Source organism: Brachycentrus maculatus, unplaced genomic scaffold (assembly GCF_059751285.1).
Source record: "Brachycentrus maculatus isolate JH-2025_06_01 unplaced genomic scaffold, ASM5975128v1 h1tg001688l, whole genome shotgun sequence".
NCBI lineage: Eukaryota > Metazoa > Arthropoda > Insecta > Trichoptera > Brachycentridae > Brachycentrus > Brachycentrus maculatus.
This window is the reverse complement of record NW_028282294.1, coordinates 481-26,032: the sequence shown is the minus strand read 5'-3', so window position 1 is coordinate 26,032 and position 25,552 is coordinate 481. Positions and strand designations below refer to the sequence as shown.

The following is a 25,552-nucleotide window of genomic DNA, read 5'->3' as shown; positions in this document are numbered from 1 at the left end:
TTACAACTTTCCATTTATTGGTTGGCTTGAGGGAGATGGGTATTTTCCCGAACAACCAACCGCCAGCTCCATTTAGATTTTCTATCAGGCCTCCCTTTTTATCAATTAAGAATGATTCAATGTCCTTTGATTTTGGATCAGTTAGTTTATTTGCTGGCAATTTTTTGATATCAATTTTCTTTTTCTTCCTTCCGTATTCTCTTTCCTCCATCTATCTTCTTTCTTCAGCTTTTTCGCCTTTAAGTTCCTCAATGATGGCTTTGAATTGTTAGTGCTATTTTGCTATTTTATTTTTTTAGCCCTGCATTTGTGCAATTATTGTTTATTTTTCGAGTAGCGATTGCTGCATTCTCTTAATTTAATCTTCTTGCGGCATTTTTAGTTATTGCGCTTTCTTTAGAATTTATTGTTACTGTTTCAGCTTTTTATTCTCTTTGGCCAATCGCTCAAACTAATGCTAATTTTACTGCAGCTTTATTTCTGCTTAGGCGAGCTTTTCACGGAGATTATTTGCTTTTACATTATCTTTCTTTATTCTCTTTTTTAACTTTAGGAGCTTTAAGACGATGGGTGCTATGTTGATGGGCTATTCCTCCAGTCTTTAAAGCACTACAAGTTTGTTATAATCAGAAGATTTTTTCCAAAACACAATTCTTGCTTTGTCGGTGTCTACACCAAACTATTTGCCTTTCCGAAGATAGCTGAAGAACTACTCAAGGCCTCCGAACATTTTTAAGAAGGGATCTCCGCTAAAAAAGCTGCAAGTGAATCTTTTGATTTCGAATTAAGATTCCATGTAAATAGAAAGGATTAGTTTGTAAGCGTCCAATCCGTCATCTCGCTGCAGCATTATTTTGAAATCTTATTCCTCGTGGAGGATACTACTTCTGTCGTTGTCTTCTTAGTGCATTATCGAGGCCTTGGGAAAATTATACGAATCCAAAATGAACATTATCATTTTTACTGCTCATTTAAATAAAAATAATCAACTAAAGCGAACGGCTCATTTTAAAAATATATGAACTTACTCATATTACCTCTTAAAGATGTTAATTCCCTGATATGACTTGGTCAGGGAACAAAACCAGCAAGCATGAAGTTTGCTGCATGGTGAGAACAATGCTTTAAAAAGAATAAGAGCCATTTATAAAAAGTGTAGTACTGTCAAAGTCTTGCAGAAAATTAATTCTGGCAATTAATACAATGAAATAAAAAGAAGGATTTCGAGAGGAAGTTATAATGACTATCGATCCAAATACTCTTAACTGACCTATAATTGGCTTAATTGGCCTATCGGCTTCCCAAAACTAAGGATAAAACAAACATCAGAAGTATTATTGGAAAACATTTAAGCTGTCTTCTGTTTTGGGCTGCCTATCAGATGCTATTGGCCCATTTATGATTAGAATATAAAACACACAAATAAGACAATTGGACTTTTAAGTGCCACCTTTATTTTAATGATTGCTATGAAAGATGCACTAATTGATCTCAATGTCCTTTGACCTTTTGATCCTTTTTATTTCTGAGTGTTTGTTTGCTTGTTTGTTTGCTTTGGATGCCTAGCTTTTATTATTTCTCTCTACAAAACTATATCTCTGCCTTGAGTTCCTCGTAAACCTTTTCGAGCCATTCGAATTTCAATCGGTTCAGCCTCCTCAGTTCAGTTCAGACTATTTTTATTTATTGATAAGAATATTGAAAATGGGTTGGAGGTCGGGATCGGAAAGGAAATTTTTTAAATATTAACTTTCGATTGTTTTAATAATTATATCTTCTGATAATATTTGAATGTGAAGCAGTAACTAACTGGCACAGGAAGTCTAAAGGACATATTGTCATGAGTTTTTGGTAAATTTTAAGCAATATGGGTTGTATTCAAGTCCAATAAATGGCCGATTGATGTCTAACTTGTGAGTTTCAAATGAAGTTCGTTTAACTCTGAGAAATGTTCTTTTTCGTGAAGGATCTTAACACGCCTAATGCCATTCACAGTTTCTGTATCTTGGTGTGTGATTGCCTATAATTAAATTCTTGATAGTTTGAATGACTCTTTGTTTGAGGAACTCTGAGACTTCAGAAAAACATGTGATTTGATTGTTGTTTGATTATTCCAATTAAATTCTTCCATTTTCTATGAATATCAAGTAACTATCCGGTCGGCCTCATTTAGAGCAGCATTGACGTCGGATCCAAAAAGAGCCGTGACATATATATTTTAACTCCATTTTCCAAAGGATGTGATTGAGGATTATGCCATGAAGATTAAATAAAGTTTAGCTGGCAGTCATTTTGCATGGGTCTAACTATCAGTGGCTAAATATAGTTGGAACTTAATATGCTTTCCGGCCTCAAACTAAAATTGTTCGATTTGCCTTCGAAACTTCTTTCGAACATATTTAACCTGTATAAATGCTAAGAAATTCGAAAGATATAATATAATCGAAGAATAAGAACAGAAAATAACATGAGAAAAATAGCTTCTTTTGTTTTGTTTGGCCTCTTGCTCACCAGCTTGGTCGGATCCCAAAACTGCAACAGCTACTTAGGAGGAGGAAACGATCTTATCCAATCAGGTACTTCACATTTAAATTAGGCAAATTTTAATTCACAGACCCTTTAATCACATCTATCATTATTCCTGTCACCTTCATAATTCCTATTACTGGTCTACAGATTGCTGCAAGTTATATATTATTTAAATTTAGCGATTGTTGCAGATTTCAGTGACCAAAGTAGTAAAAACTACTCAAAATATGTTAGTGCCAGTAGATTAGAATTATCGTCGTCAGTTTAGATAGCGTTAAATATCTAACTAAGTTGGGTTCTCATATAAGTTGACTATCTTTTTTCTGGTAGGCAAGATATTGCCATAGGGATTTTATCTCCCTCATCTAATGCATACACTAATGAACTAACTCTTGTGCAAACATGGAAATCCGATACAATAATTACCAGCAATCTGCCCTTAGCAAGCTACAACGTCGATGTCTTCATTTCTGGGTTTTCATTTGGAGATTACAGACGTGATTATGCTATCAAAATACTTAGCAAAAACTATGACAATTAAACAAAGATTCTAAGCATAACCTATTCAACTCGAGGTGCATAATTTGGCATTAGTTTCGCATATGTCATTTATCCAACCCAGCATGCTTCACTCTTCTTCATTTCAAAGAATATTCCATAATACAATGAAACCTATCAACTAATAGGCGCAAATTAAATTTCTTATCTGGCAAAATAATTTTTGGTTCGAACTTCTCAGAAGAGCACTACGTTTGCCATTCGAAAAATCAGCATTCGATATCTTTACTGCTCGGGTTTAGCATGCCCCTCGACCTGTATTTCTGCAGATAAATGTCTGGCAACTTCTGGAAATGTATGGTAAAGTAAATGCATCTACTGCTCTCCAGGGGTCATTTTTGAAAGAGGAATTTACACTCGAAAGTGCGGCGCCAACCAATCAGATCTACTTCAGAAGTACTTGCGTTTGTAAAAGCTCGGCTTACACTCGCGTTGGAACTGACTGTGTTAAGCAAGCGGTATGCGGCCCCAACCAGAGCAGGATCGGAATCAACTGTGTGTGCAATACAGGCTACTCCTTGTGGCAAGATGCCTGCAGAAAATGCCCAGAGGAATCAACAGCAAACGCCGATCGATCGACATGCGAGTGCGCTATTGGGCTTTCGTTCCAACAAACCGATAATGTTTGCATAAGTCAATGCTCTCCCAGCCAAGTGTGGAGCATAGATCGGTGCGTTTGCATCAATGCCGATTTTGTCTACTTCCCAGCCACCCGTTAATGCAAAGCATGCCCGAATATAAAGATTCCTAATGCTTTTCGCACTGATTGTGTTTGCCCTAAAAACACTGTCGGCATCAATGGAAATTGTGAATGCCCCACAAACGAGAGATGGAATGGAACTTAATGCGTTTGCAATTTGAATTTATTCAGAATTGGAGGCATATGTAAAGCATGTCAGCGGCGATCAACTTTCAATGGGACCGAATGTGTCTGCAATGTAGGTTCTTTCAGCAATCATGATCTCTGTTAGTCTTGCCATAACACCTGCAGCACATGTACAGGACCGGAGGCAGATAAATGCACAGCTTGTGCTGACATCACTCTAGTTTTCAATGACGGAATCTGTTCTCAAAAAGGCCCATGCCCCCTCGGCTCCTATTTGGTTAACTCACTGTAATAGGGAAACTTTTGTAGAGAATGCTTACCTTACTGCCAAGAGTGTACAGGAGAACTCGATTGTCAGAAATGTGCTTCTGGCTTCGTGGCCAACATAAATAATCCAGACTACGAAGATCAAGCGGTCACCACTTGTGATGAGGTTTGTGGGGATTCTAGAAGATACGAACAAGAGTGTGATGATGGCAATACGGTCGATGGAGATGGTTGCAACTCAGACTGCATCATATAATCAGGTTATTCATGCATCGGAGGATCATCTACCAAGAAGGACACATGCACTGTTGTTATTCCGGCGGGAACTTATCTCGAAGCCAAAGGGTCTGTCAATACAGGTAATAAGGTTACTCAGAGCATTCGAGCCAGCTATCTCCCGACATGCATGACAAACAATCAATGCGCTAATTGCTTTGATGCCCTATAAGTCAAGGTTATTCGGTCAGAGATGCCCGTCATTGCGACTGTCAGTTATGTGCCTGCGAGCAAATATCAATTTTATGTAGAGTACAACTTCTCACCCGGAGTCATCGTGAGTTCCACTTTCCGAGCCTCAATTAGGTTGAATCCAAATTACAGCAGCTGCTTCGAAGCCAGTGATTTTGATCAGGTTATCGACATCACCATCGACCCCTCAACTCTCGCCTTATGCAATCCGGTTTAAACCCTCTCAGACATTTTCGATGCTCCTACTGCCAATATCGCGAGTTGCTTCAAGAAAAACTGATCATTAAGCATACCTATTTTTAATATTGATTTTATAGACCCTAAACTGATATTGTAAGGCGGATGGATGGTTCAGGACGTCTCAGAGAACCCCCGACAACTCTATAATGAATGGATTATTAGGATCAACTTTTCTCAATTAAAATATTTTAGGGATGCATTCACCTTTAACTCAACATGCTCAAATTAAATTATTTTTCAATTTGAAGAACGAATGGCAAATGAGAACTAAAAGATCATTTTTTCATCTAGCCGTTTTTGAATGACCATTTTGTTTGCTGCTCCTATTTTTATTTCAGTTTATATAAAGTGCATTTATAGTTTCTGTTTTAGTGAAGGCATTAGGCTTTCAGTTTGAAATAAATCTTATTAAATCGCGAAGAATGAACCGCAACGAGTTCCGGCTGATTCTGGAGAGTTTCGACGATTAGTTTAAGTTCTGCTTCACCCACTGATAGGCAATCGATGCGATATTTATCCCCCTGGCTGTAATAGTCAATATGAGGAATAATTTTCAGGTTTGGATAGTTGCCAGTGGAGACTTCAAGAGGGTCTTCATCGTCAGATTCATTCTTCATGCTGATATGATTCATATATTTATTTCATCTGTGTAACACTAATTATATTTATCTGCTTCCTCGTAAAAAAAATAACGAATCGAACAATGTTATGATTCAATCAGACACATTGAAGTGATCTGAGGCTTACTCTGCATAAGAATAATGAGGTGAGTGCTAGAAACTCATGCTGGAATAATTATGGCCGATATAAACAGCTTGACGAGCTATAAATGCATGTTAGTAAGCTGTATTACGGAGTTAATCGAATAGTCACAGGAGTCGATGTGAAGGAATAGTAGCAATTACCTAATCTTACTCTCTTTGATTCTTATTAATATCTCTACAATAGCGATGTCGATCATAATGATGCAGATTATAGGAGTGAATTCGGATAAAGGCACAGTCATTCTCAAAAATGCATAATAAACAATACCAATCGAAATATTGAATAAAATGGAAATCAGGAGCCAATACCAAAATACAATAATATGTACGTCGCAATCGAAGCATAGAAAATATTGATATGAGCCAACACTTATCGAAATTAAAAGTCTGGTTGGTTGACAAATTGGAAATGCGTAAGAGTATCTTATTAACTAACAGATAGATAATGCATTGAGTGGCAATGAAGGAATTGTTAGATCAATGAAAGAGATAGAATTCATTCGGCTGAGAAGCTTATATTTAATCAGCAATCATATAGAATCCATTGAAGCAATGAGTCGCTTCATTGTTCCTCATTTGGAACTGCTCTCATTAGGTAGTGCATCGATAATACAGTGAGTAACAACATCATGAGTATTGCATCGTTAAGGAAGAACAGCATATCCAAACTCACTTCTTTATTGATCAGTACGAATTCACATTATTCAGATAATAACCTAATTGAAGACTACAGTAACATATACGAACTGCATTACTCTCAACTGAGCTATGTGCATTTCGAAGGTGATTCAAATCATCGGTGTCAGTCACAATCTTTGGCATTTATGTCTCAAATGCCGAATCCCGTAATTGACAAGCAGATGCATATAAACATCCAATCCTCAATGAGAATTGCGAACTCCACAATTGTGGACTCTCACCCGAAAATATCTAAAAGGGAGATTTTGGATTCGTACAAATCGGAAAACCTTCAGTAGCTGATTATGAATAAATCAAAGATTAAGTGAATTCAGGAATAATTCAACTTCAATTATTTAGGAAGTATATTTGCTTTGGAATTAAGAGATATTTATTAGCATCGCAGCATCAACTTTTTCAAGTCTGTGCCATTATGGCTCATCACTGTGGAATACTTCGAAAGTTCTTGTTTCAACTGCCAACATAGGCATTTAATACATTCATATATTATTTAACACATTTATATGTTTGTATCATTGATTTGATACCTCTATCATTTTGTCGGATATATGCTCGCATTGATCGTGCCATTCCTATCGTTTGCTAAACTACAGTCCTCTTCCTTCAGTTCTTATGACATTAAGGATTTGCCTTCATATTAGTTTGCACTATTCATGCAATTTTAAATCTTTATACTTCCATCAGAAATTTTCTGGCTTTCTGTATTCTATGTTTCAACCTCCTTTTTCTGCATGCTCCTCGTCTTCATCTTTCGCATGAGTGCACTCATGAATTTCTTTTGTAGTCTTGAAAATGGGATTTCCACAGTAACGCACAGTAAAAACCCTAATATAACACACAAAACACTATTTGAAACAAACCCGAAGAAATGGGCTAATATATCCATGTTGTATTAAGTTTTTATCGAATACAGCCATTGCTCAATTACGATCAAATGTAATAAATAGGTGCAGAATGATACCTTCGCCATGAAATTAAAGAATTTTGTGTCTAACAGGAAGGAAACGAGAGTATGAGGAATATTCAGCAATGAGGGCAGCAGCATGAGAGATAATGAGAAAACCAGCAGAAATTTCGAGTAGGTCAGATAAAGCGAGTGCTGTAATTGAGACCAATTGTTCTAGTTTTGACCGGTGCGCACTAATGCACAGATTAGAATGCTGAGAAAGAGGCCGGTGAACTCGAAGCCTCTTCGAAACCATACTTTGTTCAGAAATAAGGTCTTCAACTTTGTCAAAATGCATGCATTCTAATTTTTCTCATTCATATTTTTAAGTTTACTGCATTATTCTTGCAGATGCTCAGTATATAGAATGCCCAGTAACAACCCGTACAGATAAGGTGTGCATCTTGCCCATGGCTTGATATAAATTCGGCTCATATACTCCGCATAATTCGCAAAGTCCTCAAGTTTAATAGGAAGGATGTAGCCATTCTCATAAGTTGTTGTCATAGTGTATGCCCAGGACATAATAATACTGACTACGATAGCTAATACACCCAAATTATTGGAACTATCCCTCTGCTTGGAGTACCCATACATTAATAGGATCAACATGCAGTAGACAAACAGTTGCATGTCATTTTGCAAATACCAGCCCCATCCCAAGCACATGGTGTTGCCTCCATTGACCAAATTGTCCACATAAAATAGAGATCTCCACATTCCCATTCCTGAGCAATATGACACAGGCTATAAGCTAGCAGACCAATATGGCCCCGAGCCAAGGTGCTCATACATTGTATAGTATATCATAATTGCCATGAAATAAGCAGGGAACAATCTCAGAAATCTATTCAAAATCGCAAGCGGATATTTCAAGGGAGATTCCATACGTTACTTCAATACTGCATAGGCAACTAAGAAACCACCAATGAAAAAGAATATGTCAACTGCGAATAAGCCAGAATTCACTAACAAATAAAACCAAGTCTGCAACTTCGGAAGAAATCCCTAAAGATTCGACACTTATCCAAGGATAAATGAATATTAATGGCCGAAGATGACCCACATCATTGATATTGCTCTCACCCCGTTTAGCACATTCAAAGGGTTGCTTTTATTTGCGTCGTATTGAAATATCTGCATTGATTTCTGAATTGAAAACACTGACAGTATCCGATGCGACCCAACACTCTTAGAAACACTCGATAAGCAGACTAATGTCATTAAAGCCACAATTAAACCCAGAGTTATGAAGAATGCACCAGAATAATCCAATCTTTGCGATTGCTCAATGGGCGATATAATATCGTGGAGGGTGATCGGTATATTCTATCGAGAAATAATCTATTGAACGAGTATTTAGATTTAATTGCTTGTGCATACCGAAGGCAGGCAGAAATTTTGGGTGAAAATTGTTTAGGGATTTACATTGAGAGAAAATGATAGTTGTTTGTAGTCCATTTCTGGGTTATTGACGCACATTTAGTATCGACCGATGCGAGAGATTAATCGGCCTGAGTTCGAGGCTATTTATGTGAGATGCTTCGGGATTTCAGCTAAGCAGTTTATCATGCACACTTGGTTTGACCTTAATTATATAAAACTTTAATATTTCATTGTTGATTTTAAACCTACCAATTAAAACTGATCTCATATATTCTGGTTGCGTGAGAAATGTAAATTATTTGCATATCACCTTGATTACCAACATCGCATTCAAGCAATACTCAAGTATACGACAGATCATCCTCTGTGTATTGAAATCTTCGCTTCCTATTATTCACATTCAATTTCAAACTATCACGTAAGCTACTTTATCACGGTGCTGCATCTGCATATATTCGTATCAGAGTATTGTACTTCGAAGCCTTCTTACTTATAAAAGATGAGCAAACTGTTCAAGATTTTGTCTCAAGAGCACCTCCTCATATTTGCCTAAATTTTGAGTTTAATTCCAAATTTAGGTTATTCAATAACGGCAGCCTTTTATAAAATATCTATTTTAATATGGAACAGCTATCTCTCGTTTAATCAAATACTTTCGAATGCTTCTGAACATTTTTAGTAATTTTTTATGTTAATAACTATTAGGAATCGATACTATGCAAGCCATTTACTTGATGGTCTGTCTTTCAATTACCTATTTCCACTTTCTGACTTGCACTATCTTACCTGCATTTTATAATTTACACTTTATTATATTATGTAATGTGTCTTATTTAGTATTAAGTTGTCAATTTAGATTTATCACGCATTCCTGACCCTTCTAATCCACCTACATTGAATTAAATTTTAATGATAGGTTTGTCTACTTGTGTGCTAACATTTTTTTACACATACGCATTAATAATCATTTTAGAACTCCCATCATGAATTAACAAATGAATAATTTATCACAATAACCTCTCCTTATTATGATAGTATTACTAAAATTACAAAATGCCCTTACGCTCAAGCTATGATTATAATTGCAGTATCAAAGCATTTCATATGCGAAGGAATCTCATTCCACCATTCCGTTAAAATACTTTCCAAAATTATATTAAAGCATTAGAAAGCTTCGAAATCACTATTTATATGCCTCATTATGCTGGCATTTATAGCTGATAGGATGGAGAATCGACATTCATTAAATGGCGACTTTGAAATTTTTTGCAATATACTTCTCACATAAATAGCACTCCATTCTAAATAAGCTAATTTATAAAAAAATGTTGGATAAAAGAATAATCAAACAAGCATTTCTAAATTCCATATCCATCGATCTATCCTAAAGATGCATCAAAATTCAGGAAAAAAATTATATGATATTAGAAAGTTATGGAATTCTTTACAATTACGCCAAGGAATCAATGAACCAAGGATCGATCGAATTCATAGAAATTCAGACAAATAAGTTATATGCTTTGCTGATCTACGAGAATCGGAAATAGAAGATAAAAGCAGTAAATAACAAATATATGATGCGCATTTGAACATTTATGAGGTTGATGATAGTCCATTGGCTTATAATATGAACATTTATGCAGGTTACGTGAAAAATAACATAAAATCAATATCTTAGGGAATATACTGCTGAGGCTATACTTTAAGTTTTCGAACTGGCCAGGGCTGAAAGCAACCGAATTATAAAATACTGATGGCTTACATTTAATATGATTAAATTCATTTACAACTTATAGCAAAAGCGTAAGTTTGTTGATGAAATTGGACGGTTATCGAAAAGTGATGGATTATCATCAGCATATCCGTAGATTGCAGACTCTAAAATTGCCCTACATCACCTTAATTGGTGAAGTTGTAGAAGATAAATAATCCTCAATGGACAGAATAATTTTAAAGAATGAGCATATAAAAGGTGATATTGCCAAACATATCGAAGGTGATTGAGGAGCATGATGATTACCACATACTCAATCAAGAGCATGCTAACAATAGTCGTTGCTAGAATTCTGGCCCATAAAAATGTCGCCTCTCAAGAACTTTTATTCACACAAACACAGAAGTCTTATCAGGTAAATGTTACTACTCAACTATAACCTAGATATAAACGATAATAGGATGTGTACAGACTCCTATTATAGACTGATTACTTCATATCATATAACCTAGATATTCAGATGTTCGATTAAATATAAGAATTCCTAAAGTCAATCAAGTAAATCTACTTCAAGCTCTAAGATCTAGAATTCAGCACGAAAATATCCTCACAGTCACAAGTATATTTTATTTATATTACATTATTTTTTAATTGCATAGTTCTTCCCATATAAAATCCGAGCTATTGATTGACTCCAATTTTCCTAAAGTTTCATAAATTTCATAAAATTTTACAGTACGATAAAACTCTCACAGATAATTCATTTTTTTTGTTCGACTTGTTATAAAAAGAATGTGGAATAGCGGCACCGTATTACATTCTACATTTCTTATGAAATGAACTATCTTTTCTGTTTTATTTCAGAAATAAGATCGTTGCGCACCCATATTTCCTGTTATTGATAATATGATACTCATGCATTTAATTCGACTCGTAGTTGCCATTGACAAAATTAAAATCGGCGAATTGGTTTGTTTATATATTTATTTATTTATTGCATATGCTTTCGGGCAGTAGCAGACGCAAACGTGCGATCTTTTAATGTCGACCTTTCGACTAGAAACTTATGACTGATTCGTTCGAACTATTCCATTCCAAGTATCGCCATTGAGTTTTCGGATTTCTTTGTCGTGGTTTGCTTAATTTTCTTCCGAATGTTGGTCTTGGATTATTTGTTCTCACACACAAGCACCACACGCCAAACGCTACCCCTCGAATTCACATAAGATTTTAAGCATATTGTGTAATTTTACCCAATCCGGTGATGTCTATTTCAGTTGACAGCAAGATCTTTGTCTCGGATTACAACAACAAAGTACTAGCAGGCACAAATACAATCCTATAACGAATGTTTCATGCTTCAACCCTGCCCTCTAATGCTGGTTCCTGACTTGTGGAGTGATGGCTCGATGAGCTTCTGGGATTACAAAGCGAGGAATAAAATTCGATCATTTGCCTTCAATGCACCAGTTTGTGAAGCTGATGTTTCTCCTGCTGGCAATATGATTGCATATGCATTGGGAAATGACAGGCATATTGGAGATGAAGGAATTGGTAAGTGGTCGAATGCATTGGCTGTTCATTTAGTCGGTCAAGACGAGCAAAAGTTTAACGGGCCACCTCAAAAGAAGTGACGATATTTGGTATTGTATAAATAGCTAGGCTACATTAAAGACGATCTCAGCGGAATTACTGACCAAGTTATTGACTTGAATCTCAAGTGTAATAGGATCGACTTGAATCTTTTTTAAAGGAGTTGGGCAGAGCAAGTAAATGGCCAAACCCATGAAGGCGAACATGCCTTTGAAGATTGCCAATTTAAACTCATATGTACAGACTATTAAAGCAACTGCTATGTCAAGGCAACTCATTAGGATGAGCTGTAGAGTATTGCCTTCATAGAAAGCGTTGATGGTTCCTCGCAGCAGGGGTCGGACTCCGAAGAGGATTGTCATCAGCAAAGAGCAGGGCCAATTCTGAACATATTATGCAGAAAATATTTGAAATTAGCCTTGTATTCCTCATAGAGCAGTGGATAGGCAACGAATGCGAAGATAAAGAAGGGAAAGAACAGAATGACTGAAGCAGAAGAGTCGATTTTCTCAACGAAATGCAAGTGATAAAAGAAATTACTAAACTGTCGAAACCCTAAAAAGATGAAGTCTCCGATGTTATCTTAAAAGAGCATAATGAGCAAGCATCCGTTGAAGGACATTGCCCGCATGAGTTGAACAAAGTTGTGTAGAATAGGACACATAAAGATCATTAAATCACATTCACAGTTTGCAATATATGTGGCGGAGCAAGCAGCCCGTACTTTATGAAAGACAAGAAATGTGACTTTGACCTTTGTCGAGGATGCACTTCAATAGTCCTGTTTAAGAAAGTCAAATATGACTCCTCCATATTCTCTTCGAACAGCACATGCTACTTATTGGATGTGACCTTCTGCAGCTTCCTTTTATATCTTCTCTGACAGCAAATTCTTCAGCAGATTTTTGTTTTTGTCAATGGCTACTTTCAGCTTCTCGAGGGCTTCTTGTTCAATGCTCTTCGATTCCAATAAATTGTTCTTTTTATTTACCGCATTTGCATTTTATTGCTTCGCCTCATTAAGGTTCGAGTTTGCATATTCCAGTTCTTCATGAACTGCTAATTTTGTCAATTTAAGTCAGCAACTGTTTTGTCCAATGCTAATTCCTATTATTTACGGATTTACAATTGGTTTACTAACTTTTATCTTTACGAGGTTTTCCTTTACAGCTCTTTTAATTCGTTGCTTCTCTTTATTTATTTAGTCTGACCTTTCCTCTTTGGTTTTACTATTTGTTCTTTTTTTAGGCTTTGAGTTGTTATGCCATCTGTGCAATTTCTGCGTCCAGGATTTTAATATCGCCTTATATTTTTTATCTTTCTAGCTTAATCACTTCTTTGAGCTACTTAGCAGCTGTTAGTTCCTACTTTTTACGTTAGTCGTTTCTCTTTTATCTTTAATTTCTGATTTAAATTTCCTTAATAATTTCCCGGAGGACGCTAATTTTATCCATAATTTTGCCTTGCTTTTAATTGATTTGATTGATTTACTAAATTGAGTATTGCTGCTGATTCTGCAGCGATGACAGCTTGGTTGTGAGCTATTCACGGACCTTGACCTGTTCTTTTTCTTCTTTTTCAGTTCGTTTTCTTCGTTTTCATGACGAATCTCTATTTCCTCGAGGGTCTTAATTTCTTACTTTTCATAGATGTTGAGTTGCATCTTATGGGTCCGTATGATATCCCGAATGTCGTTTTCCTTCTTCTTGAGATCTTCAGTTTCGTTGGATATTTTCTAGAGGTATTTCTTGATCGTGTCTCCTCTTTGCTGTTCCTCCTCTTCGATTTTCGTTGAGTTTTGGATCCTGGCAATATATATTTCGATCTATCCTTTGTTAATTTTGCATTGCTTTATGTGGTTCTCTTCGGATTCGAGATGTTCAGTCAAATTGTTATAGAGCATCTGAGTAATGTTTAGGTATGTCATACTTGGATTCTGTTTCTTAGGCCTTCGAGTTAGGGATCGATTAGGATCTTCAAAACTTCGTAATATTGTTGTTCGACCTCGGTTACCAAATTGGAGTCAGTCCCTGAAATTATTTAGATTTGAGGTCTGCTGTCGCCGTCTGATTATTTCATGAATCTGTAGGAATGCACTACGTATTCAATTTAAATGATAAGCTTTTGCAATTAGTGGAAGTTATATATTTTAATTCAAGGCAGCGAATAATTTCATAGATACTATACAACTGAATGAAAGTGAAGTATCATTGTATCATTGATCGCTACTTTAACAAATGTGGCAACTTTAATGATTATTCATGTTTATTCGGCAGTTGATTGTTCTAAATGAAGCATGAAGAAGAACATTCGTAGTTGATAGGATCAAACTAAGCAAATAGATGCATACAATGTAGCGGACAATCAGTACAGCATAAGAAGTAAGATAATTTCAGATGTTATCAAAGTCGAAGCGAATGCAAGGATATAATTTGAGAGCAATGCTAAAATAATACAGTCATAATAACTAAGTGCTTATGCTAGTTCAGATATTAATTGTGTATATATATGCATATTAATTCAATATTTGCGCCTAAGAATTTATTACAGACGACATCAGGCAATTCATGATGAAGACTCAAATCCAAATCAGAAAATAAACCAAATCCTAAGCCCTAAAAAAACATGCAATCGACACACCGGCAAAGAATACTGCAATAGTATCGGAAATCAATGCTCAATACTCGGTAGCCATATATACTGGCGGAACTCGCTCACATCAAAGAAACTCTCATAATTATACTGTTCGATGACAGTCTCTTTCAATAGCACAAACATTTGATATCAGGGTACATAAACTATGTGCAATAGGCAGCGATATTTTGGAAATAGTCAGAGCAAGCAGAGCTAACATAGTCAATAGAGTGTTCATCTAAGGCTATCTACCATTAAATAGACAGCATTTTAGTGAATGTCGCTCCGATTGTCTATGAGGCTATGATTGACTGCCAATAGTCCCCCACATTTGGCAGCACATCCAGCAATAGTAAAGCCTTAAATTGAAATGCTCTGCTATATGACCTAATTCGATTCGATTCGGTTGTGATACCCGCGACAGATGAGCTTGTAAATTGGTTGCTGGATCATTTGGCGAGCATGTAGAAAGAGCGGGTGCATTGCTCACTAAATATTGTTGCCAACTTGCTCGCTCATCATAGGTTTCGAGGAGAATTCCGGCGGAAAATACTAAAGAATGGCTATATTTTATGCATTGTTCACATGCTGGGTATCAACAGCCAAGATAGTGTGAAGAACAGCAATGACATTAACGAGCAGATTGGGATTGTTACGAAGTTTATGTCTGACCCAGTTTTATGCTTCATCACCGAAATTAACAATAACACTAATAACACAACCATTTCCAAGCCTTGTTCATTCTTCCAAAATCTGTGAGGCTCTTCACTTCCTAATAAAGTGCAACGAACAAAGCAGATGTCTTTTCTCTACATACTTATCGTAAATTGAGCAAAATAATGGGAATCTTGATCGTTGGCATATCTAACTGCTGATGGATAAGTTCATGACTTTTATGTGCTGTGAAAATTATGGACTTGAGGACGATACTTTGAATTTCATATACTTTTGTGTGGGGCAGGCAAATGCTCACATTAAAAGAGAGTTGGCTTATTTCTGAAGAAAATGGTATATAGACAAATGAATTTGATTGAACATAATGCAATATATTTCAGCCATTCTCTCAGCAAGCATGGTGCTCATAACGTGGATGAGGTTCGTCTTTCTCGCAAGCAACTCTCACCAATCTCACTACAGTCCTATGCGCATATCTCGAAGCCAAAGCAATCAATTATTGCCCATTGCTGATGTCACTCAATTTATTTATTTTCCGAATTTTGAAAGAGAAGACTATTAGCACTTATGGTGATGAAAAACTGAATGAAAATTGTCTCAGACTGTTCATTTTGTGCCTTGCTCAATCCGAGCACACATAGTATTAGTCTTGAATAAATTATATAGGAGAATCATAATTGGATACTCGTGCTCGAGGCGATCGTAATAATGATAGAGAACGAGCTGCATGCACAGGAGGCTCATAGGGGAGTTATTAAGATGGGGCTGGAGAGCATTTCTGCGATTCTGGGAATATAGAATAAAATTGGAAGAAAGAGAAAATAGGGATAGTTCAGTGCATTGCAACGGATGCTGTCGAACAAGGTGGGGCTCTCGATATAGAAAGTGTATTAGAGACAATGCAATAGCGCTGGGGACCAAGACGAAATGAAGATATGGGAAGTAATTCTGGAGCATCTGGAAGCCAGATAATATTTGCTATGATATTTTCGGGCCAATATTATATAGCTAGGATGCTGACAGATATATTAAATAGGATGATGGTAGATGTAAAATAAAATCAGATAATTGATCGAGTATAACGAATTAACTGATCCGGATAATTAGGTGCATCCATCTATTTACTCAAGTCGACTCAAGCATAGATAAGATTAATGAATGTTACCCAAAAATAAAAGACAACTCGCAGAAAAGAATCGAGGAGAATATGAGAGTCAATCAGTTTACCCAGCAAGGAAGGAAGCAGCGAAGAGCAGATCCAAAATATTTCAAAAGATAAAACTAAGTTCAGTCTTTGCTCAAACAAGATTGTTACAAGTTACTTCGAGTAGTTCCGGCTGACTATTTCGAAATGCTGCACGAGCTTATGCTCGTTTAGTTTATTCTGATGCTATCGATTAAGGATGCCACCTCCAGGATTGTTAGTCCTATGCTGAATATTTACGAATTATGAGAATCAGAAGGGACGGTAATTGAGATGCGGCTGTTATTGAGTTGCAGCTATTCAGGGAGAGAAGAACTCATTGAGTCCTTACTTCCCGAAATTTATGCATTCTCGATAGTCTGGCATGAAAGCTGCGATATTATGCTAATCTCGCCATCCTCATCCACGAGGATGTTGAAGGGCCTCACATCCTATTCGAAACCCCAATGTTTACAGTTTCTTCCCTGATGTGATGAGTCTGGTCAGCAGGAGCCATATCTATGTTTACTTGACCGAATTATACATAAAGCGCGTTTAAATTTGGCAATCGATTTGATGTCATATATTCGCCAATCTCAAATAGCAGCTCGAATCTGTTTTAGCCATAATTATAAAATGCTCTCAGCCAAAATTGCTCTCTTCAGCTTCAACTGTCTGGCTGCACCTCCCCTAGCGTACTACTTTGCTAGGTCCAAGGTCTAGTCCCTGGGTGTGCTGGCGGGGGTCTGCTACAAGACCATCATCGAAACTCCTCCTTTTCAAAACATCGATGTTCAGCCACTTTCAAAGACAATCCTCTAGGCCATTGAGGCCTAGGCAGGGAAGTACAATGGCAAAGGCAGCGAAAACAAGCTCCATGGTGATGCCTTGAGTCACATGAAGGCCATGTTGACCCAGGGAATCGAGTTGGACTCATAAGTATTTGCCCAGGAGCGAATACATAAAGGAAAAGTCGATCGAAAATTTTGCTTCAACCCAAATTATACGGCCACCCAACAGATCTTTCGATTCATACACAACCTCTAATCTGCACAATCTATGCTGTTGGGAGCCTATGGAATCTCGAAGACCGTCTCAGGAGTTCTCTTTTCCATGCTGTCAAGGTACATAAACGACTACCGATGCCTGCAGTAAAGGGGAAAGCTGTAGCCCTAATCTCCTCTTTTATTAGCTCTAGATAAAACGAACCCTCCCCCAATGCTATTTTACTATTCGATTAATGCCCTAGATAATGAAGAATAGATTGTTCAAAAGCTGATAAAGCAATGCTCAGAGGAGCTGAGGAAGGAATTTTAGTATGTCCAAGCTATTAATGCTTCCATAGACAGGAAAATTAGGTTAATCCCAGAAGATAAAATTAATTATTAGCAAGAAGTTGAAAATTTAAAAAAAAGAAAAGAACAATACAGCCTGCCACTTGAATAATTTTGTTCGATGATCAAAAACTACTATCGTTCAAAAGACATCAAAGTCTACCTGTTCGTTGACCAGATCAACAAGGTGGCCTCAGTCTATCGAGACTACAACAATATTCGGGAACTCCAAAAATTAGCCAATAAAAACGACAAAGAATACCTTGCCGATCTAAGGAAGAGAGCTAATACAATCGAATAATCATTTGATGCTACTACGCGGAACTATAAACTTGTGAGATAGATGTCGAGAATGGCTGCATCAACAATATTCAACAGCTCTCGAGATATCGAGCAGGACCTGCTGCATCAGCGACGAGACTAAAAATACGACCTTGGATTCGATAATCACTAGAATATTCCGAAGTTTACGATTAACTTCCAGGAGTAAATTCTAACCGAAAATGTGTCCACAGAGATGCTGTGGATAGCCATGAGCTAAATCAAGAATAGGTTTCCAATATACTTCGAGGCGATGGAGTTTGTTAAAACCAATGAACAGGCCATCATTCAGCAGTTTATTGTAGCCAGACGATAAGAACAGTAGCAAGTTAGCTTCCATCTTTCCCCATACTTTCGTTATCTCGCCATCCGGATTGCTCTCGACTCAGAGAAATTTCGGAAGATCCACAAATAGTTTCAATAGTAATAGTAATAACACACAAAATAAAGATTCACAGAGAGCAAAACTGCCGCCTTCTTTCCTAAATTCATTGAGCTGGTTGAAGAGGTCGCTGAGTAAAAGATAATAAAACAGATAGAGAAGTACACGAGCAAACGACTGACTCATGATCAACAAAATTAGTGCCAATAACTGGTTATTCTAGCTATTGACAAGGCACGTGAGTTGATGATCGAAGGAAAAGAGAATGTTGATAGCTTTGTAATCTACCCAGGAATAGAAATTTTTAGAAATGTGACTGGTACTTTTGACCATCTTAAAACAGACGTGGTGACTATAGTGGGAATCTCGGGCGAAGGTAAAAGTGTATTAAAGTCTATTACGTCAATCAGAATTGAGTTAAGCCCCAAAGAATGCTTAAGGCTGTTTCAACGAGTCTGCAGCTTTGACTATGCCATAAAATATCTCAATCTAATGCAAAAATAGCAAAAAAATACAGACCTACCTATGGGAATTATTGGGGGCCACATCGAAGATTTCCTCATTAAATGCTGCAAATAGGAGATCTAACTCAGCATTACTCGCTTCGGAACTGGAGAGACAATTGTTTTTAGTCCGAAAATGTATCATGAAAATGGCAAGAATTCGCCTCTGTACTTCCTGCATATGATCGATAGGATTCCTCGGAGAGACAACTTCGAAAAATTGATCTAAAAGTTGGCAAATGATCCCAGTGATGAAATCATAAATCAGCAGTTTCTGGCTCTGCCTTTGAAGAAACCTGATTGGTTAATATACCAAGATCCTAAATCAAGCAAGCGCGACTTCGAAATAAGCCAAACTAGCCCATCGATCGATGTTTTGTTGATCAAGAAAACAGATAAAGGGTAGATTGAAATTGACAGTATAGACTTTACAGTCACTACATCAAAAACGAATATCACTGATAGGTGTGCAAATGCCAAAAATAAAATCGATGCAAGGCTTACCCCGAGTTCGTAATTCTAACAAAACTCCTACCAACAAAAGTTTCTGTGCCGTTTCACTCATCACATTTGGTGCCCAAATCAATCAACTGGAGCCCAGCAGGCATAAGCTAGAGGAAAACTTTAGATAGTTCAAGAAAACATTTTCTCAGTGATGCCTCAAACCAATCTAAAGGATGGGTCTTCTAATAGCAGTAAGCTGAGAGCAATGCTTTAACAGTTGTAAGAATCCAAGAAAAGGTCGATAAAAAAATGATGATCGGATATATCGTTAAATTAGAATATTAAAAAACTTCTCCTGCTGTTGGTTGAGAAAATGTTCGGGTGTTTTGAATCCAATTTATTTCTCATCATCAAATCACCCTTTGTAGTGTTTATATAAAATTACAGCCATTATCAAACTGGCTTTTCCGGAGATACTATCTCTATAAAAATCTATTATATCGAATTAGTTTAAAGCTAAAACAATTCTAATATTAGTTTTTATCGATGTTTTGCAAGTCGTTTTACTCCTTTGTGCCTTTACTTTACCCTGACAAAATATAAAACTATGAAATTTACTTGAACAGTCTACTGATTATCTTCGAAGACAATGAATACGAAGAGAGCCGATATATCCAACGATCTTTTATATTCGTTATCATCGAAATTAAACCCGAATAGTATCTCAGTTTCGAGTGAAGGCAGAGTCCTGATGTCCTCATTTAGTCCAAATCGATGAATGTGAACTGCATCGGGCAGTTCACTATCCCCAACTTAACTCTTCGGAATAATATGCATATCCTTCGTTTTAGAGGAAGGGAACGCAGGCAAAATATAAAAATTGGTTTGCAGATAAGACCAAACTCAGATGAAGTGATAATTAGGATAGGAGGGAGTTATATCAAGTCACTGGCTCTTCCTGGGAAGAAATTATAAACCTCACGCAGACTTTATAACTAAACTGATTTTTGCATACTTTAATATTGACTTTACACTCAAAATGAAGACCTCATCCAATTCTATTCATTCGCTCATCTATTAATTTACTCACATTTATTTGATCAGATGGCTACTTTATGCTCAATCACTTGGGGTTGGGGGGTTGGGGTTGGGTTGGGGTTGGGGTTTGGGGTTGGGGTTGGGGGTTGGGAGCAGAAGCGCCATAAAAAGCAGATGCAAAACTTTATGATACTGCCTTTGATTGCCTCAAATGATCCATTCTCCATTCCTTTTTGGATATCCTTCGCCAATTGGGTTTTGACTGCGCGAATGCCTTCAATTTTCTTTCATTATTTTGTGCATTTCTATGTGGCTTCAATGATACGCTTTGCATTCTATTTGAACCCCTTTATTGTAATCTGAGTGAATGAATGCCAAACTGCAGCCACTGCAAACCCAGGTTTGGACCCAGGAATGGTCGGGGTTTCATAGAGTCCTCCGACCCAATAAGTATTTACATAGTATTGAGCATGCCTGAGTTCTTCCGTTTTGTAGAAAATAGTGCTGACTCTTTTGGGCGAGTCCGAATTTATGGTGATCTAGAGAAATTGAAGTGACCCCTTCTTGATCGAGTGAATACATTTGCTTGAAGCGTTCATCGAAGAGACCGATAAATCCCTAAACATCCATCGATATGCAATCCGACATTTCGTTTCTTGGCTATCTTGGCTAGTTTGTCGATGGGGTTGATGATGCCATGTGGGAAGTTAGGAGCATCACTCATAATTAAAATTGTATTCTTATCGACCAAGGACTCTAAATGTTTCACATCGACTTCGAACTAGTCGTTCAATCTTGCTTTTCTCGCTTCAACGTTCAGATAGAAGCATCGTTTATCAACGGCAGCATGTATGGTCACTGGAACAACGCTAGGTTTAGATATATCATTACATATTGGGCTTCGCTCTGTCACTGTAATATTTCTTATGGGCGAAGATTGTTAAGATGAGGCTTTCCGATCCGCCTGTTGTCGTGGTCCCGTAGAATTTAGAGCCTTTTTTGGTAAGTAGATCGGCAGTCATGTTGAGCAGCTCGTTTTACATTGGATGCAGTTCTTTGAATGAGCCGAGAGGCAAGGAGTTATGATACATGTAGGGTGCAGCAAAAGTGCTCATTGATTACATATGTTCCTTCTCATCAGAGTAAAAAGCTCAGAGATCTTCCCAGTGCCCCATAGCTTCTCTTCGTTTTACTTCCAATTGCGAATTCGTTTCTTTATTGATTCCTCCCTCTGGCATGCCATCATCAGGCATTGAGTTACATCTTTTCTGATCCCAATTCTTTGGCAGTTGGATCGAAATTTCTTTCTCACTTTTTCTAAGTTACGCTTCGAATTTCTTATTTATCATTGAGTTCAGGATCGGAATTGAGAATAAGAAGGCATAAAATTTTTATTTTATTTTTTATGTCGCCGATTCTTTGAAGGCTGAAAATGGAATATGCGTTACTTCTAAGTTCTTTATTATGAGATTGCCATCTGTTCTTTTTCAGCAAGCGCCTACCTATTGCCAGAAAGAGTATCGAATATATGACACAAAACCAGCCAAAATGAACATCTTGTGTCGCAACCATGAACTTGTCCAATGTCTGAGCAGTTCATTATTGAACGACAGGCTGAATAAAACGAATGGAAGTCTCTAGAAATGGCTGCACTTTTTGCTAATAGAATTAAGTCACAGCATCCATGTCTCTATTCAATTAAAATTATAATTAAGATATATGTTCTTAGTATTCTTCATATTCTTCGTATTCTCAGTATTGCACATCAAGTTTCCTGAATAATGGGATAGGGGTTGGGGTTGGGGTTGGGGTTGGGTTGGGGTTGGGGTTGGGGTTGGGGTTGGGAACAAAGATATGGCTTTCAAAATTATGGTTCTTTCATCTAAATTTATCAAATATCACTTTTTGCAAGTTTCGCCTGCTCTTCTAAGTACTGCTTTCGAGATGCAACTACTCTTCGTTGATGGGACTGTCTCGCTCCATTATTTCGGACCATATTGGGATAGTTTGGTTGTTCAGGAACAGAGTGGGCCATATGGCATGTTCAACCTTGCTTATGATGATCGAATAGGTTCCGAATCCGTTTTTTCTGATGTTCAACTCGTTCGTAATATTCTTAAATAAGGGGTAAGTAAAGGAGAGGTTAATTTGCACGTTGTTTATCAAACAAACATTAACAATGCCAGTATCGAGTTTGTTAGTGTGCATTGTTTGGAGACTGACTTCAGACAGAGGGACTATCCCACCTATGTGACAGTTTTGCTGCTCTTAGGATATGCGTCATATTCTGACCCATTTTAAAACAGACTCGCTTGTTGATTTTGTTGTAATTACATAGTTTTACAGCTACTATAACTTATTGGATTAGTTGTCGAGGGCTTCGATGAACAAATGCTATTACCCTTTATTTATCATTTTTTATAGGGAGAGCATTGCCTCTGTATTTCGCTACTCGGTCAACAACTTCATGCAGCCTATGAAATTCTCCATTCTTTAATCCAGAGTTTCTTTTCGGACTTATTGGCTGAGAGCAGTAAAAGCCTCACAGGTCGGATGCAGGCAATTGGCAACTATGAAGGCCAAAGCACAACAAACAAGTATAGATTTGATCATGAGATTCTCCGTGAAGATTTAAACAACCAATCGAATATAATTCATCTAAGCCATTTTCAACGCATAATTAAATCAGTTATATAAAATCTATTGCCATTATTATGATTACTCCTCCTGAATTCGGAAGTAATTAATTGCATATATATCCTGTCATATGATTGCTTACATGCTTATATGCCGACATATTTAATCATTTGCTTTTAGTATTAGTTATTATATTGGCTTTATAAATCTATTTGTTAAACTAATAAAAAGAAAGCGATGACATTTGTACAAAGATTATGTAAAGCTAATGAAGTTAATCTCTGAAGAAGATGAAGTTAAGGCCACGATGAACAATAAATGCTCATCGAGAGAAGATAAACTGCAAGTGAAAGTTTAAAGCAAAGAGCATAACTTCAGGCAAAATCACTCCGATCTTAAAGACATGCTAAAGCTCTTAGGGTCAAAGCTGCGCCAAAGAACATCGTCCAACACAATTCGAGAAATCGAAGTAAAAACTAAAGTAAACATCACTAAAACCCTCTGAAAAATCATACAAGGAGTATATTGGAAGGCACGAAATAAAACAAGAATAGCATGTTTTAGGCCTCTAATCATCCAGAAAGAAAGAATCTTATAAACTATCGAAAACCACAATTCGATAGTAGTGATACTGAATAGTTCAAAATCGTCCTTTTTTCTTTTATGTCATAATTTAAAACTTGAAAAAAAATGCGGACAATTGGCAAAATATTGCAAAACTCAATAACTGCAATCGTACCAAATAATTAAACGAAACTAATCGATAATCGTGAAACGATAGGAGCATAACTTGAAGATCTAACATTGCTGAAAAATGCCCATAGAAATTAGGACTGAAGAATATAGGAAACACCTGCTACATGCACAAATGGATATCAATTAGAAATGCAGTCCTTCAATGCCTGTTTCACCTTGGAAAATTCAGTAACGATCTGCGATTGGCGCTCAATGTTCGGACATACAAATAAGCACAATAAGCACAATAAGCACAATAAGCACAATAAGCACAATAAGCACAATAAGCACAATAAGCACAATAAGCACAATAAGCACAATAAGCACAATAAGCACAATAAGCACAATAAGCACAATAAGCACAATAAGCACAATAAGCACAATAAGCACAATAAGCACAATAAGCACAATAAGCACAATAAGCACAATAAGCACAATAAGCACAATAAGCACAATAAGCACAATAAGCACAATAAGCACAATAAGCACAATAAGCACAATAAGCACAATAAGCAATATAATATAAATCAAAGAAGAATAATCACATATTTAATAAACCTCAATAAACAATGATTATTAATTATTATTAATTAAATCGTATACTGCACAGTATTATGATTAGCAATGATTGAAGCCATGAAACAATAAGTATCTGAATTAATTTATTTTTGTTTATGTTTTTACCATTTAATGTTATTATTAATTTTGAAGCTTGCTTATCATTATTTTATTGAATTCTGATTTGAATTTTCGATATAAGTTAGTATTTATAACTATCATTTTTATTATTATGTTGTCTACTGTTCTAATTATTCGAATCTTTATTTCCTAGTTGACAATTGTTAATTTATTCGATATTTAAAGTTTGTATGATACTGATAATTTATTGGGATTGTTTATTTGTTTCTCTTGGTTGAGAATGTGTGTTTATTTTATGCTGTTTAATGATCATCGAAACTTTATGAGAGTTTTCTGAGCCGATATATTTACTTTGCTTGGGTCTTTATTCATCTTTTGATACTTTAGCTTATTTATGCTTCATTTTAATAGATTAGTTTGGTTTCTTCATTATGATAAATTATTGTTATAGATTTTGTTCTTTTGGGAATATTTATTTATTAAAATTTATTATCTTTCCTGTTTTTTAATCATTGAATTATTTTGTGTGTTTCTTTTATTATTTGATTGCTTCTATTTTGTTTTGTTTTGTTTTTCCTCTGAGCTATCACAGTCACAATATACGATTTTTCAGTTTTGTTATTCATTCTGTTCACACTTTTAGTTGGATGCTTTTTTCTTTAGTTCCCTGTACTTTAAGATTTAGTTGGCTGTTTCGACTTATTATTTATTTTCCGATCCCTGAATCTAATCTATATATTTATTGATTGTTTTAATTAGTTGCTCGCTTTTTCGTGACTTTGTGAAATTGAGGATTGTTTTATTTTGGTTGACCTTTGTCGTTAATTATCATTTGTTTTGTTCTCCATAGTTAAAAAATGATAAAACATGGGAGATTATGATAATCCATGAGCTATTAGTGCGAGGAAGGCTAACCATATGAGGCGACTACAATCAGAACTAAAAAATAGCATACAAATACGATGGAACCCACTTGCATTAGGAATTTTTAACTGGCTGGAGCATCATGACTTAATTCACGAAATATATTGGCCCAT

General features: G+C 36.4%; 1 protein-coding gene across 1 annotated transcript; it reads right to left on the bottom strand.

Annotated features, from left to right (window-relative positions):
* Positions 1 to 7,614: 7,614 nt before the first annotated feature.
* LOC148298721 (nose resistant to fluoxetine protein 6-like) lies at positions 7,615 to 8,440 on the bottom strand. Its single transcript, XM_088276690.1, is given in 1 exon segment — positions 7,615 to 8,440. A coding segment is annotated over 1 exon segment (804 nt). The 3' UTR covers positions 7,615 to 7,636.
* Positions 8,441 to 25,552: the final 17,112 nt, after the last annotated feature.